The following is a 14,125-nucleotide window of genomic DNA, read 5'->3' as shown; positions in this document are numbered from 1 at the left end:
TGCACTTCAAGGCATTAAAAAACAAATTATTCTACAAAAGTTTTGAGTAGCATTCGAGGAAGATGGACACATGTTACTTAAAGGATACATATTATAATGAGGGGAGATTTTTTTAAGTTGCACTCTTTTTCCCTTAACTAAGTTTTGTCCCATTGGGTTTTCTTAGTAAGGTTTTTAACGAGGCAACATACCTGATCCAGAAGTATCATAATAAGAAAATACATGCTGCACTCTTTTTCCCTTAGCTGAGGTTTTGTCCCACTGGGTTTTCCTAGCAAGGTTTTTAACGAGGCAGTATCACCAAACGTATTAAAAGTATGTGGATAGTCAAGGGGGAGTGTTATGAATGAGTCATTTATATGGTGACTCTCCACATACATAACTCATATCTCTTCATTTTATTTTGTATTTATGTATATGCCTAAATATATAGAAGCATTTGTATATGGTGAAGATTGAATAATGAATAAGAATTCTTCATGTTCTATTCTCTACATGATTTTATAGTTTTGTTCTCATATTTATATACTTATATATTAGTAGCTAATAGACCATTCTTTTACAACAATACATGATTAAAAGAAAGTATATATACTATAGATTATTAATAAACGACCCAAAATAATAAATTAAATTTATAGAAAATACGTTTTTCACTAAACCATTGATAAGAAAAACAAGTTATAAAACCATTGATAAGAAAAACAAGTTATTAAAAATAAAGTATAGAAACTATAAATTATCAATAAATGACCAAAAACACCAAAACAAATATATAAAAATATGTTTTGTTGAAATTAAAAAAAAGACCATCTTTACGAGTTGTGCATTTCTGATACTCGAAACTTTTTTAGAGGTTTATAATCACCGGCATATCGCACACCGCGTTCTGCCCATTATATTTCTCCGTCAAGTCGGCGTGCTTAGTAATCTGACCGAATTACCCCTAATGTTTTATAAATAACAACGTCAACTTAAGGGCACTTTTGGTAATATATGCAATAATTTTATTTATATATTTTTATTAAATTTACAGGTAATGTGTTTGACATTCTCCTTTTTTCAATATACAGCAACACTCTCGTGTGCTGTGTTTATATTTTTTATATCATATATTTAAGTACATCCTCACCTATATAAACCATGCAAATCATTGTCTTTGTCAATATATATTTATTTCCAAATCTTCAAAACAAAAACACGAAAGAAATCAAATGGCTACAAGAAGTCTCGAATTTCTTAAGGCAGTGACGGTTCGTGGTGGAGTCGTTTCACGAACGATGGAAGATGGTGGGGTCGTGAGGGTGAAAATCTTGATTAAAAGGCAAGAGTTGGAACAAGTTATTAAGAGAAGGGACAATGACAAAGAGAATCGTGTTAAAGGAAATAATCGTCGAAAATTGTCTAGATCATTGGCGTCGAAGTCGCTAAAAGCACCGGACGATATGGTGAAAGCGAAGATGGTGAATGCGTACCAGGTGGACATGGATTGCCAGAGTCATTGGAGACCTGCACTTCAGAGCATCCCAGAAGAATTTTGATAGCTAAGGTTAACGTATAATACATAACACTTTTAAAGTAAAAAATTTGTTTCTTTTAATTCAATTTATTATTTAAAGGAGACTGTAGCTTGAGGTAGTTCAGTATCCAATTTATTTTTATTCTTTGAACTCACACATAATGAAACTTTAATTTGATTTTTATTTAATTTATATCAATCAGTAAAATATTTCACGCATTGCGGTGGTACGTCATGTCGGAAATTCAGAGCTGTCTCCGAGAACTCTTAAAAAAATTTAGGCCTCCGGTGACAAAACAAAATTGGCCCAAAATTGTGGTTAAAGGGAAATGAATTAAAAAAATAAAACCTTGGTGATGGAGGCAATACTTGAACTTAAAACCTTTACATTATTTGAGATGGTTTTTCCACACCATCACAAACACTTTTTTACATAGTAAGTGAATGCATATATTAAATAGAGTTAATTGCTCGGATGGTCTCTCTGGTTTGCCATTTTTTCACATTTAGTCCCCATCTTTTCAAAATAGCATGTTTAGTCCTTGTGGTTTGCTCAACCGTAACACAGACGATCCCTGGCACTAACACACGTTAAAAAACTCAGTTAAGTTCTTTAAAATTACTAAAATGACCTTGTATTAAAAGAACAAATTAATGTAGTGGACCCACCTTTTAAAAACAAAAAATAAAATAAATATGAATAAAAAACATGGGGCCCACAATGCAAAAAACATCACGTTCCTCTTCTTCTTCATTGTTCATCCGGTGACCTTCCGGCAACCTCCATAATCACTAGTAAATCATGTCTGATTCAAGCAAAAATGCCACTATTTATTAAGTTGAGAACACCATCGACCATCTCCACACCTTACAAACTCATGACCTCATTTTTTTTTGCACCGACCCCATGTTTAAACCAACTGTGATTTTGCAAAATGAGATCTCGTCGCAGCGGAAGTCAAGTTGTCGGCGACCTGCAACTTCGTCTAGGATCTGGGTGGTGGCCAATTTTGTCGGCGACCTGCAACTTCATCTCCGTATTCGTTTACGGCCTATTATGAAGCTTCGTTTATGGCCGATTCCGGCGAACTGATCGCAAGGGATGGTTTGGGGCTTGGGTAGGCTGATGAAGATGACTAGTTGTCGAATACCCAAATCCCTATGCTACAAAAAAGGAAACCGTTAGCCTCGTCACGGAGGGCCCCGGGAGGGGGATCCATGACCAAGCTCCGGCGTGAGAGTAAGTAAACTTGCCGGAGAGTATGAGAAGCTTATTCCGATGAGTATGATCACCGTAATATTTCTCTATGGTGTGAACTAATAAATATGTGTGTGTGTATTTAATATAGAGGAATATCGGTCGGAATAAATGAGAGAGTATTTAGTGTGATACCTTGGACTTGCATTTGAGATCATTCTTTACCTTCCTTATATAGCCGGAAGCCCTTATCTTTTCAATGGGATTATACCGAGACGATCCAACGGGTTTTATTAGACTTTGGGGGGCTCAGACACGTGTCTGAGCCCCAACGGTAAGATCTTTCCCTCATTTAATGGTGCCGGCTTGATAGTACAGTGCCAACCGGAGATACCATTCTTCTCATGCATTTAATGTTTCTCTTTCTTTTGTTAAGTATCTCCTTTTCCCGCTCAATCTATGAGAAAGTCCCTTAATGGGCAAGTTTCAGCGTTTTGGGCTTTTACTTGTTCGGCCCATGTGATAATAGCCCAAGACGGGTAAATGGGGCAACCCATAGGCCCGTCGTCAAGTCATCTTTAGTCCCTGGTTCTGAGATTCAAATCTCATGATCCGGGGCTGAGTCATAACTGTTCACGAGAACAACTCTATTCGGCTAAGGAAGTGGGCCCATCACTAGTTAATCATCACGTGCCCCTCTCCTATCGAGGCTCATTAATCACAGGTGATCGACGGCGGGGGTTTAATCCTCCCCATACACGTGCACGACGGTTTAATTTTGAAAGGACCCTGATGTGACGGTTTTTCTCTTTCCAAGTCAGTTAACCTCTTTAAATACCCACATAACCTTTTGAATTTTCCTTCAACCTTCGTCAGTTTTTCCTTCTTTTTTCCTTCCTCACATCTTTCCGGTCACTGTTTTCTCTCTTCACCATGAGCCGTACCGGCCGTTCTATGATTCGGTCTGTTTTGACGGCGAAGGATTTGGAGTCCTTCGTGGAGACCTATAAGATTCCCGAGCGTTTTTCTCCTACTTTGCCAGGATCCGATGAATCGGCCGAATGCACACCAGATCGGATTGTTCTCTACATTTTGGCGTTTTCTTCCTGTGGTGTCCGGTACCCCCTTTCTTCCTTCAAGATAGATTTATTACGCCATTTCGGAGTTCATTTCTCCCAATTGCACCCTCTAGGGTTTATGAGGGTGGTACATTTTGAGTTATCTTGTGCGGCGGTTTCCCGTGAGCCGTCAATTCCCCTGTTCTGTATGTTCTACAAGTTAATTTCAGATGGGGACTGATTCACCTTTGCCAAACGGAAGGATAACGTGTCTCGGCCCTGTTACTCCTTCATGCTGACCTCCATCTACCCTAAAGAATGGAAGAGCAGGTTTATCTTCGTTTCCGCTGCTATGATACCAGAGTCTCCACCATTGAGGGATGCCGAGGCTGTCATTGAAGACAAGATTCCTAACTTGTCTGCTGATGAAATCGTCCAATGGAAGCACATGTACGAGAATCCGACGAGAGCTTTTACTTTCTCTGAAGGGATCCTGGCTATGGGAGGGCTGAGCCCCTCCTACTTGGTCCGACCCAAGGCCTTTTTTGGCAAAAAAGGTATTTTTTTGTTCTTGGCTTGTTGTATCTGTCTTTATTTTTTGGGGCTTGTGTAGTCATCTTTAGTATTTCTTTTGTCTAGAGTTGACTTTGTGGAGGTTGCTTCAAGGGGATTCCAGAGATGTTAAGTTTGTGGTTGATGATGAGGTTGAACCGGGTTTCAACCGGGGTGTTGAGATGCAGGTTACTGGGGGATCTGTTCAGGCAGGGGGCTCTGCTGTCGTGGAGGGAGATGAGGGGGCTTCTTCTGATGGAGAGGAGAGTTCCCCTGATTCTTTTCAAGTAAAGGATTCTAGCCCTGATGACAAGGAAGACTTGGAGAGTCGTCTGGCTCGTAAGCGGAAAACTGTTAGCCCCAAGCCAGTCCCTGCCCCACGTGATATCCGGCTGAGGCTCCGAAACGCCAGTGGACAGAAGGCCCCTCCTGTGGCAAGAGCTGTTTCTGAGCTTCCTCCTACCGGTGTTAAGGGCTCTTTGTCTAAGCATCTGCGATCCTCCAGTTTTGTGAGCGAGCCTTTGTTGGTGAGTCCATTATTTATCTTTTGTCTTGTATTTACTTTGTTTTGATAGATTTCTGATGTTTCCTCCCCCTTTTTCTTTTTTTTTTGTTTGGAGCAGGGAAGCTCTCATGCTCCTATTGAGATTCCTACTGCCCCTTCCTTTTCTCGTGTTAGGGACAAGACTCCGGAGGTAAGTGTTGCTCGTATTACCCCAGATTTTGAGATTTCTCCTCACCATGCCACTAGGACCAGCAAACCTTCTCATTTTGAGGGTTTTACTTCCCGATCTCCTTTGGCTCCTTTGTTTGCCGATGCCCTTCCTACCCCGTATGTCCCCAAGTGGAAAATCACTCAGTCCTCCGTGGTGGGTACCCCTGAAACTGCCCGGGACTTCTTAACTCATGTTGTTCCTCCCTCCCATAAATTTATGAATTCTGCCTTGAGGGATGATCTCTTTGATGATCAATACAACATGATCTGAGGAGGGAGAACGAGGGGCTCAGGAATGATCTCAGGACTTCTCAAACCGTCGCTGCTGAGCTTCGGTGTCAGGTGGTTGAGGCTGAGCGTAAACTGTAGGAGGAGAAGGTACATAACCTTTATCCTCTTTCCACCCCTTTTTTGTTTGATTCTTTTTAGATCTTTTGTAACGTCTTTTGCTCAGGGGGCTGGTGTTGTACTGGAGCGGAGAGAGCGAGCTTAGGAGAGGGAGATGGCAACTTTGGTAGAGGAGAAGGAGGAGTTAGCCGCCGAGCTGAAGCATCAAAGGGAGCTTGACTCTGTTTCTCAAAAAGATCTGGATGTAATGTATGCTGAGCATGGAATGACGTCTGATGATATCCAAAGGTTGGCCAAGGAGAAGCATTGGTTAATCACCGAGGGCTTCGGGGCCTTCCTTACTACTGTCTCCCAGTCGGAGGAGTTTAAAAGAAGTCTTGAGCAGGCTTACAGGGCTTACCGGGATGTGGGTTATCAGGCAGGTTTAAAGGATGGGTATGCTTACTCAGCTCAAGGTCTGGGCAGGAAGGAGACCCCTCTTTACAATTCTAAGGCCAAAAAGCGACTGTCTAAACTGGATAAAGAGTTTGGAGGTAAAACCCCTGCCCTTCTTGAAAAGATCCTTGAGCATCCCATGATCTCTATTGATGAGCTGAAAGCTCTGCTGACTCCCGCTGGTCCATCTTCTCTGAAGCCCCTGTCTGGGGATGAGTCCCAGTAGTTTTAAAACATTAACAATTTCGATATGGTTGTACCTTAAACAATGATGCTCCTTAGAATACTGCTAACTTTTTGATGTATGGGGGAGGGCCTTGATGTTGGGGCTCTCCCGGTATCTAATCGTATGGACTGCAAGCTATCTTTTGACTGTATCCTGTCAACTTGCTCTTGTTGTGTTTGTTGTTCTTTTTGCAGGTGTTCTTACCCGGAACCATCCCAGTATTTTCTTGGAGATCCTTGGTTATTTGTGGCGTTTTTGCGAAAATTTCGTTGGTCTATTTACTAGGTTTTCTAGCTTGTTTGTTTGTATACCGGCTCTTCTTTTAGGGCTAGCAAAATTCCCTGTCATATTCATGTATGTTTGCTTTGTAGTTTATACATAGAAAACTTCTCCTTTCCGGTGTGTATGTATTGGTTCTTTTGTAGTTTTCTTACAAATGTGTTTTGTTTTCTTTTTCATGGTTTGTTTTGTAAACCAAGGTCGTCTGTTCGAGGACAACCTTTGGACAAGTTTATAATGTCATATTATGTTTTCTAGCATGTTTGTTCGTTCGTTTGGGCTAGCTAGGCCCTACATTGCCCCACAGCCGGGCGTTTTGGCATGTTGCGTATACCTTTTACACGTGTGCTTGTTTGTTATTAGGTTTGTTGTTTTTTGGGCACGTCTGCCCAGACACAATACCTGAGTTTTTATCAAAAGGAACAAGTGAATTGTTCATTACCATATATTCCTTGGGGACTATGTCCTCCAATACAAAGTTTTACAAAAGATTTTCCTTGGGGTACTCCTTTAACTAGCAATTAGTTCTTTTACAAAAGCGCCCCCCTGGCCGTTTTCCCTTGAAGGCATCTTCAGTTTTCATATGTGGTATTTCTTGAGCTGCATAAGGTTCCATGTTCTTGGAACTTCCTTACCTTGAAGTGTTTCCAGTTTACAACTTCCCTTGCCGTTTGCCCAAGTAACCCGGTAAGGCCCTTCCCAGTTAGGCCCTAGTTTGCTGGTGCTCTCTTGTAAGCTAGCTTCGTTTGCTCTCAGAACCAAATCTCCAGGAACAAGATTGGGCTTTTTCATCTTGGCATTTTAGTAGCTTTCGAGCTGCTTTTTGTACTTGGCCTCTCTGACTGCTGCTATCTCCCTTCTTTCTTCAAGCAAGTTCAGGTTCATTCGGAGGTCATGCTCATTCTCGGCTTCCCTGAGCTTCATCCTTGCGGTTGGAGATCCAATCTCAGCAGGAATAACAGCTTCCGTCCCGTAGGTTAGGCTGAAAGGGGTTTCTCCGTTGCAGTCCTTGGGGGTGGTCCTATATGCTCATAGAACAAAAGGCAGCTCTCGTAACCATCCCTTTTGCTTTCTCCTGAGCCTCCCCTTCATTCCCTTAATAACACTCTGATTTGCTCTTTCCACCAGTCCATTGCTTTGAGCGTGGGTGACGGAGGTGAACACCTGATGTATGTGCATCTGCTCACACCATGGTCTGAAGGGTTTTCCTGCAAATTGAACCCTGTTATCACTGACCAGCTCCTTTGGCACCCCATATCTGCATATGATGTTATCCAGCACGAATCGCCTCATCTGTTCTCCCGTGATTTTTGCTAGGGGCCTGGCTTCGATCCATTTGGTGAAATAATCTATAGCGACCACCACATACTTGACCCCTCCTGGACCCTCGGGGAATGGACCAATAATGTCAATGGCCCACTTCTGGAAGGGCCAAGATGTTGACACAGGTATCATTGGGTGTTTATGGCGGTGCGTCATGGGTGCATGGATCTGGCAGTTGTCACATTTCTTGATCTCCTCTGATGCTGTTTCATACATTCTGGGCCAATAAAATCCCGCATTCATCGCCTTGGCCACCACTGTCCTTGGCCCAGAATGCATGCCACAAATCCCTTGATGTATTTCTCTAATAATATATGTAGCTTCTTCATTATCGACGCATTTTAAGGATGGGCCCAGGTAAGACCTTCGGTAAAGTTCTCCATCAATTAACTCGTATTGCAAAGCTTTAACCCTTACCTTCCAGGCTGCCCAGTCTCCTTTGGGCAGTGTTCCATCCTTGAGGAATCTTATAATCGGTGTCATCCATGTCTCCTATGCGTTTTCAATTGCGGCTACCTCTTCTATGCTGGGGGGGGGGGGGGGTTAAGACCTCCACCTTGACTTCCCTTGCTAGGTGATCAAATGCCACAGAAGCTAGCTTGCTAAGAGCGTCTGACTTCCTGTTTCTCCCGCGGGGGATGTATTCCAGCTTGAAAGTCTTGAAAGCCTTGGATGTCTCTTTTACTTTTGCCACGTATTGAGCCATTATACTGTCTTTAGCCTCGTACTCCCCCTGGTACTGCTTGACCACTAACTACGAATCTGTACTGGCTTCCACATGTTTTGCTTTCATCTTTTTGGCTAGTCTGAGTCCTGCCAAAAGGGCTTCGTACTCTGCAGTGTTGTTAGTATTCTCGAAGTCTAGCCTGATGGCATAGGTTAGCTCAACTCCCTTAGGACTGATTAACGTAATGCCCGCTCCACTGCCTTCTTCGCTGGAGACCCCATCTGTGAGTAGTTTCCATATTGCCTCGTCTTCCTTCTCTTTTTCCTCCCTCTCCATGGCTTCCCATTTTAAAAGTTCTTCCTCCGCCAAGAAATCGGCCAGTATTTGTCCCTTCATGGCAGTTCTGGCTTTGAATTCCAAGGAGTGTTCTCCTAATTTAACTGCCCATTTGGCTAGTTGGCCCGATAACTCCGGTCTCCTTAGCACTTTTTGGAGGGGTTGGTCTGTCATTAGAGTGACCTTGTGTGCTTGGAAGTATCTTCTGAGTCTCCGAGATGCAAAGACAAGAGCCAAATCCAATTTCTCTAGGGGCATATTGCGTTCTTCGGGACCCTTGAGGGTCCTGCTAATGAAGTATATTGGTATCTGCTTTCCCTCCCGTTCTACCATCATGACCGCACTTATGGTTGTTTTTTAGGCAGACAGATATAAAAACAAATCCTCCCCGGGGATTGGGGTGGCTAAGATTAGGAGCTTGCAGATGTAATCTTTCATTTCTTGAGAAGCAGCTTCCACCTCCGGGGTCCACTTAAATCTGTACGTCTGGAGACAATCCTTCAGTACCTTCATGAAGGGAAAAGTCCTGTCGGCTACCTTTAATAGGAAGCGGTTTAAGGCGATTAACCTTCCATTCAGCTGCTGAATGTCCTTCAAGGACCTGGGGGATCGCATTTCGGCTACAGCTTGAGTTTTCTCCGGATTAGCTTTGATTCTGCCTTTAGTAACCACTACTCCCAGGAATTTCCCTTCTTCTACCCCGAAGCAACACTTCCCAGGGTTCAGCTTCATATTCACATCTTGCATAGCTCGGATGGTTTCGGCTATATCGTCTATCATGGCCATCTCGGTTTGTCTTTTTATGACAATGTCATCGACGTATACTTCCAAGTTCCGTCCCCGCTGCTCTCTGAAAAGGGTATTAATGAACCTTTGGTAAGTGGCCCCAACATTTTTTAGCCCGAAGGGCATTTTGATGTAGCAAAAGGTTCCCTCGTCTGTGATGAAGGCGGTTTTTTCCTCGTCTTCCATTGACATTTGTATTTGATGGTATCCATTGTAAGCATCCAAGAAGCACTTTAGAGGGTACTGAGATAAGGAGCCCACTTGGACGTCTATCTCCGGGAGGGGATAGCAGTCCTTGAGGCATGCTTTATTTAGATCTTGAAAGTCAAAGCATATCATCCACCCCCCGTCTTTCTTCTTGACCATGACTGGGTTAGCAACCCAGGATGGATACTTCACTTCTCTTACTATCCCCACTCTGAGCAGCTTCCTGATTTCTTCACAGGCAGCCCTCCTCTTGCTAGGACCCATGCTTCGTTTCTTTTGCTTTACTGGTCTCGCCCAGGTGTATGTATTGAGTCGATGCTCGGTCAGGCTTCTTGGGATTCCTATCATGTCTCTGTGTTAAAATGCAAACACGTCTATGTTGAAGAGAGCAGCTCCTTGAGAGCGCTCTTACATTTGTCACTTAGGCGGCTTCCCACCTTAACTGTCTGCTTCGGGAACCTGTCACAATGGACCCACTCTTCTACCCCATCTTTTTGAGGTTTCTTAGACACTTCTCCCACAGAGACAGAAGATACTACCTCGTATGAAGATTTTACCCAAGCCAAGTCTTTTGGCGTTTGTAACACTAAAGCTCCATGTGGGGTTGATGCTTGTGCTTGCAAATCGCCAATCCTGGGTCTTCCCAGGATTGCATTGTATTTTGAGGGTGCTCGGACCACTGTGAAAGTTAAATTTATGGTTCGGACACGATCCCCTACCCTGACTGTAAATGGGAGTCTGATCTTTCCCAAGGGGTGTGACACATTGTTGTTGAAACCCACTAGGGGGATAGAATCTTCTGCGAGCCTGTAACGCCCTGCGTTTTCAAACTTCCTACATTTAGAAACCTTACGTGAAATTCTAACTTTGGAAATCTTGTGTTCTTATAACCATTCTTTCATTGTAATCGTTGTAAAATACGGAACTTGCTTCGTAAATAAAACTTGTACATTACACTTTTTACCTAGTTAAATCATGTTTTATTTCATATTTCACCTTGTTACAAGTTAGGGGAAACATTGTTGCACATTATTACACAACTTAATTAACAAAATTACTCATTATAATGTTTTAAAAAAATAAAAAAATAAAGAAATATGGCAGCCCAAATCAGCAAAATTCAGCCCCATATAGTTGGGTTTTGTGGACTAGTTTCAAGGTGTAACCCCTTCTAAACACTTCCAAAGCCCAACCCATTGAAACCCTAATCCTTCCCCCTATAAATACCACTTATAACCAGCCTCCCTACCACTTTTGCAACACTAAAAACTCTCAAAACATCCTCCAAACCGTAGCTGAAAGCAAAGGTTCGAGTAGATTGACACCCCTTCACGAAAATGAGCATAACTCACTCAATTCTTATCCGATTCACTCGATTCTTTTTCCTACTTGCTTGTATAATCATGGGGTTCGATTCCTAGACTTCTCCTTGGAGAAATCAGACCTGGAAATGCCCCGAAATAGTCCATAAACTTTCTGTTTGTTTTTATGTTCATCAAAAACTTGTTTAAACCTATGCAACTTGTGTCCAACACATCTCATACCTATGTCCTAATGCTTACAACTTATCCCATGGTTGGTTAAGCTTAAAAACAAGGTTGAGACATTTAAAATCAGAGGATTAAACCTCATAAACTTGGTGTTTTGTTTAGGGTTTTTAACCCACAAGTCATGTCAAACTTTGTCTTTGATACATGAGTGATTATGGAACAACTTGGGTTGTCCAAACATACAATCCTCACATGATTTGATGATTTCTCTTAGTTAGTGTGTATATTTCTTATTCTTTATTGTATGTTCATGACCCTCCTTGGTTGTTTTTTTTAACAACAAGTGTAGTGGTGAACAATAGAGGTGCCTAAATGGAAGCTTGTTCTTCCTACCTCATGTATGTATTCTATGACACAAAGAGGTACCTAAATGGAGACATTAATCTCCTACCTCATGCTTGAATCATAAGACTTGTAAACTATATAATATCTAAGTTATTCTATATGTATACATCTAAGTAACTAAGACTTGATGATGAATTAATAGTTATTTGTTAAGTGGACGTTACATCATCTATGACCATGCCCTTGTTACGACTCTAATGGATCTTAGAATCCATGAAATCATACCAACTCTTTTGAGTTTCAATAGTGTCAAGAACAAGAGTTATGCGTACAAGATGATTATTTTCACCTATGTTACTTTCTATATATTAAAAACTCCGAATCTATAATCTTCCGTTATACGCCAAACTCACAATCCTACGTTTCCTTGTGTAGAAGGACAAGGTGCTCCGAACTAATTCATCTACAAACTTGCTCTCGGAATTTCAAGTCACCACTTGTAAACCGTGAGTATACTCGTACTTTTCCCCTTTTTACTTTTACTACTTTTGGGGTGTAACATGTTTACCTATTGAAACTTACACATGAACTTTTGTCTAAACACATGAACATTCCTATAACATGCTTGTATATGTGATGACTTGATACTTTAAATTTGGGTGATTCTTATGTGTTGAACTTATCATTAACTTCGTACGAGCCAAACCTTGACATATATAGCGCTATAGGATTAACGACCCGCCTTTACTGAAACTTTGGTTATGTCATGAGCAAGTTGCGTTTTCTTGGTTTGATATGTTATACACATGCCATATTTAATGTTTATCTTGAATCGTATGCTTGCTATGAGGAATTGTTCACACTTTTATCTTATGCTATGTATGTACCAAACTTGTATACTCGCCTTTGCTTTTGCATTGAATTATTTTAAACATGTTACAGGTTGATGAGGACGATGCTAAGAAAAGAAATAGCGTTGATGCCTAGATACACATATAGACGTTAGGGTTTAAAATGTTGTATCAAAATTTTGTTATGTTATCATGTTGTTTTGTTAAACTTGTCGTATTTGAATTTCTTGTAATGTTGACTATTTGAAGTTATGAAATGAAATGAAATTTGGATTTTCTAAATATTGTCACAAATAGCGTTATGATGTCTCTAGCAATCTTCACACTTCGTCTCATCCCGATGTTTCCGCCATTGGTTGGGGTGTGACAGAGCCGATCCCTCACATCCCTGTCAAATCTTAGGAAACAGTGTTCATATATCACCTCTACTCCGCTTCCCCCGTCCACATGTATTCTGGCTACCTTGTGCCCAGCTATTATGGCTGAAATGTTGAGGGGGAGCCGCTGTACCTCGTTCTCCTCCAGGTGTGGTATCAAGATGGGAGCTTTCATGCGGTCTAGGGAGCCCAGGACTCTGGCCTTTACACTCCTGGTGGTATCAAATTCATCCCTTCTCCAAATCATGTCTACATCTGCCCTTCCGGGCTCCCTCACATCTTTCCCTTTGCGGTCTCCTCCTCCTCCTTCCTTAATTTCCTTAACCAAATGAGCCAGTTTACCTGTTTTTACCGCGGCCTCTATTTCCCTCTTTAGATACATACAATCATCAGTTTTATGACCGAATCCCCTGTGGAAGTCACAGTATTCGTTTGGTTGTGCCTTTGGCCCTGGTTTTATGGGGGGTGGTCTTGGAAAGGAATTCTTCACCCTCTCAGTGGCCAATATTTCACTTGGGGTTTTAGTGAGAGGGGTGAAGCTGTCAGAGTAAGGGAATGAGCCTCTTCCCCGAGGTCTATATGGGGAATACGAGGGCCTCGCCCTATTATGCATCATTCTATCAAGAGCTGGTTTTCGTGAGTAAGATGTACCTTTTTCGGGAGGTTTTGCAGCTGGGTTGACCCTTCGGGGTGGGGTGTCCATTTCTTTGGCTTTGCTGACAGTGTCTTTGCCCCTGACGAAGGCCCTGACCCTGTCCATGAGATTATCGAATGAATGTGGGAACTCCTCCCCTAGCTTTTCATATAGTTGTGTGTGCTTCAGTCCATTGATGAAACTATTGATCTTCATGACCTCCGGGACATCCTTGATATTCATACTTTCTTTGACGAACCTCTCCATGTACTGATCTATCCGTTCATTGTCCCTTTGCCTTATATGCATGATTTCGTTTGGGTTTTTGATCACTTTTCTTTTGCGGACCAAAGTTCCCAGAAACTTCTCACTTAGCACTTCATAGCTGTCAATTCCTCTTGGGGGAAGGCTGTCAAACCAGAGCCTGGCTCCCTCCTTTAGAGTTTGCACAAACATGTGGCACCAAACTGGCATAGGCCACCGTCCCAGCTGTCCTGCGCCTTTGAAAGCATGGAGATGGTCCTCAGGGTCTCTTGTCCTGTCGTACCTGTCGAAGTTCGGTGTAGCTTCGTCTTGGGGGGCATGGGCGCCTCAGTGATCCTCCTAGTGAACTTTGAAATCTCTGCCAAATCCCGAGGGAGGTAAGGCTGATCTAGACCATCATCGCTTTGATTCTCCTTTTCCTTTTCGTTTCCTTTCTGTTTCTTCCCTGTAACGAGATCTTCTCTCTCCTCCGAGGACATCTGCCTGAGGGCTGTCATGAAGGTTTCTAGAGGGTC

At 42.3% G+C, this 14,125-nt stretch overlaps 1 protein-coding gene across 1 annotated transcript; it reads right to left on the bottom strand.

The window, feature by feature from the left end:
* Positions 1–10,023: 10,023 nt before the first annotated feature.
* LOC110901676 lies at positions 10,024–13,655 on the bottom strand. Its single transcript, XM_022148483.1, has 2 exons — positions 12,743–13,655; positions 10,024–10,328 (listed from the first exon to the last, which is right to left on the bottom strand). Exons 1-2 carry the CDS (start codon positions 13,653–13,655, stop codon positions 10,024–10,026), a joined length of 1,218 nt encoding a protein of 405 aa, XP_022004175.1.
* Positions 13,656–14,125: the final 470 nt, after the last annotated feature.

The sequence above is a fragment of the Helianthus annuus genome, chromosome 13 (assembly GCF_002127325.2).
Source record: "Helianthus annuus cultivar XRQ/B chromosome 13, HanXRQr2.0-SUNRISE, whole genome shotgun sequence".
Classification (NCBI taxonomy): Eukaryota; Viridiplantae; Streptophyta; class Magnoliopsida; order Asterales; family Asteraceae; genus Helianthus; species Helianthus annuus.
This window is presented reverse-complemented; position numbering and strand designations above follow the sequence as displayed.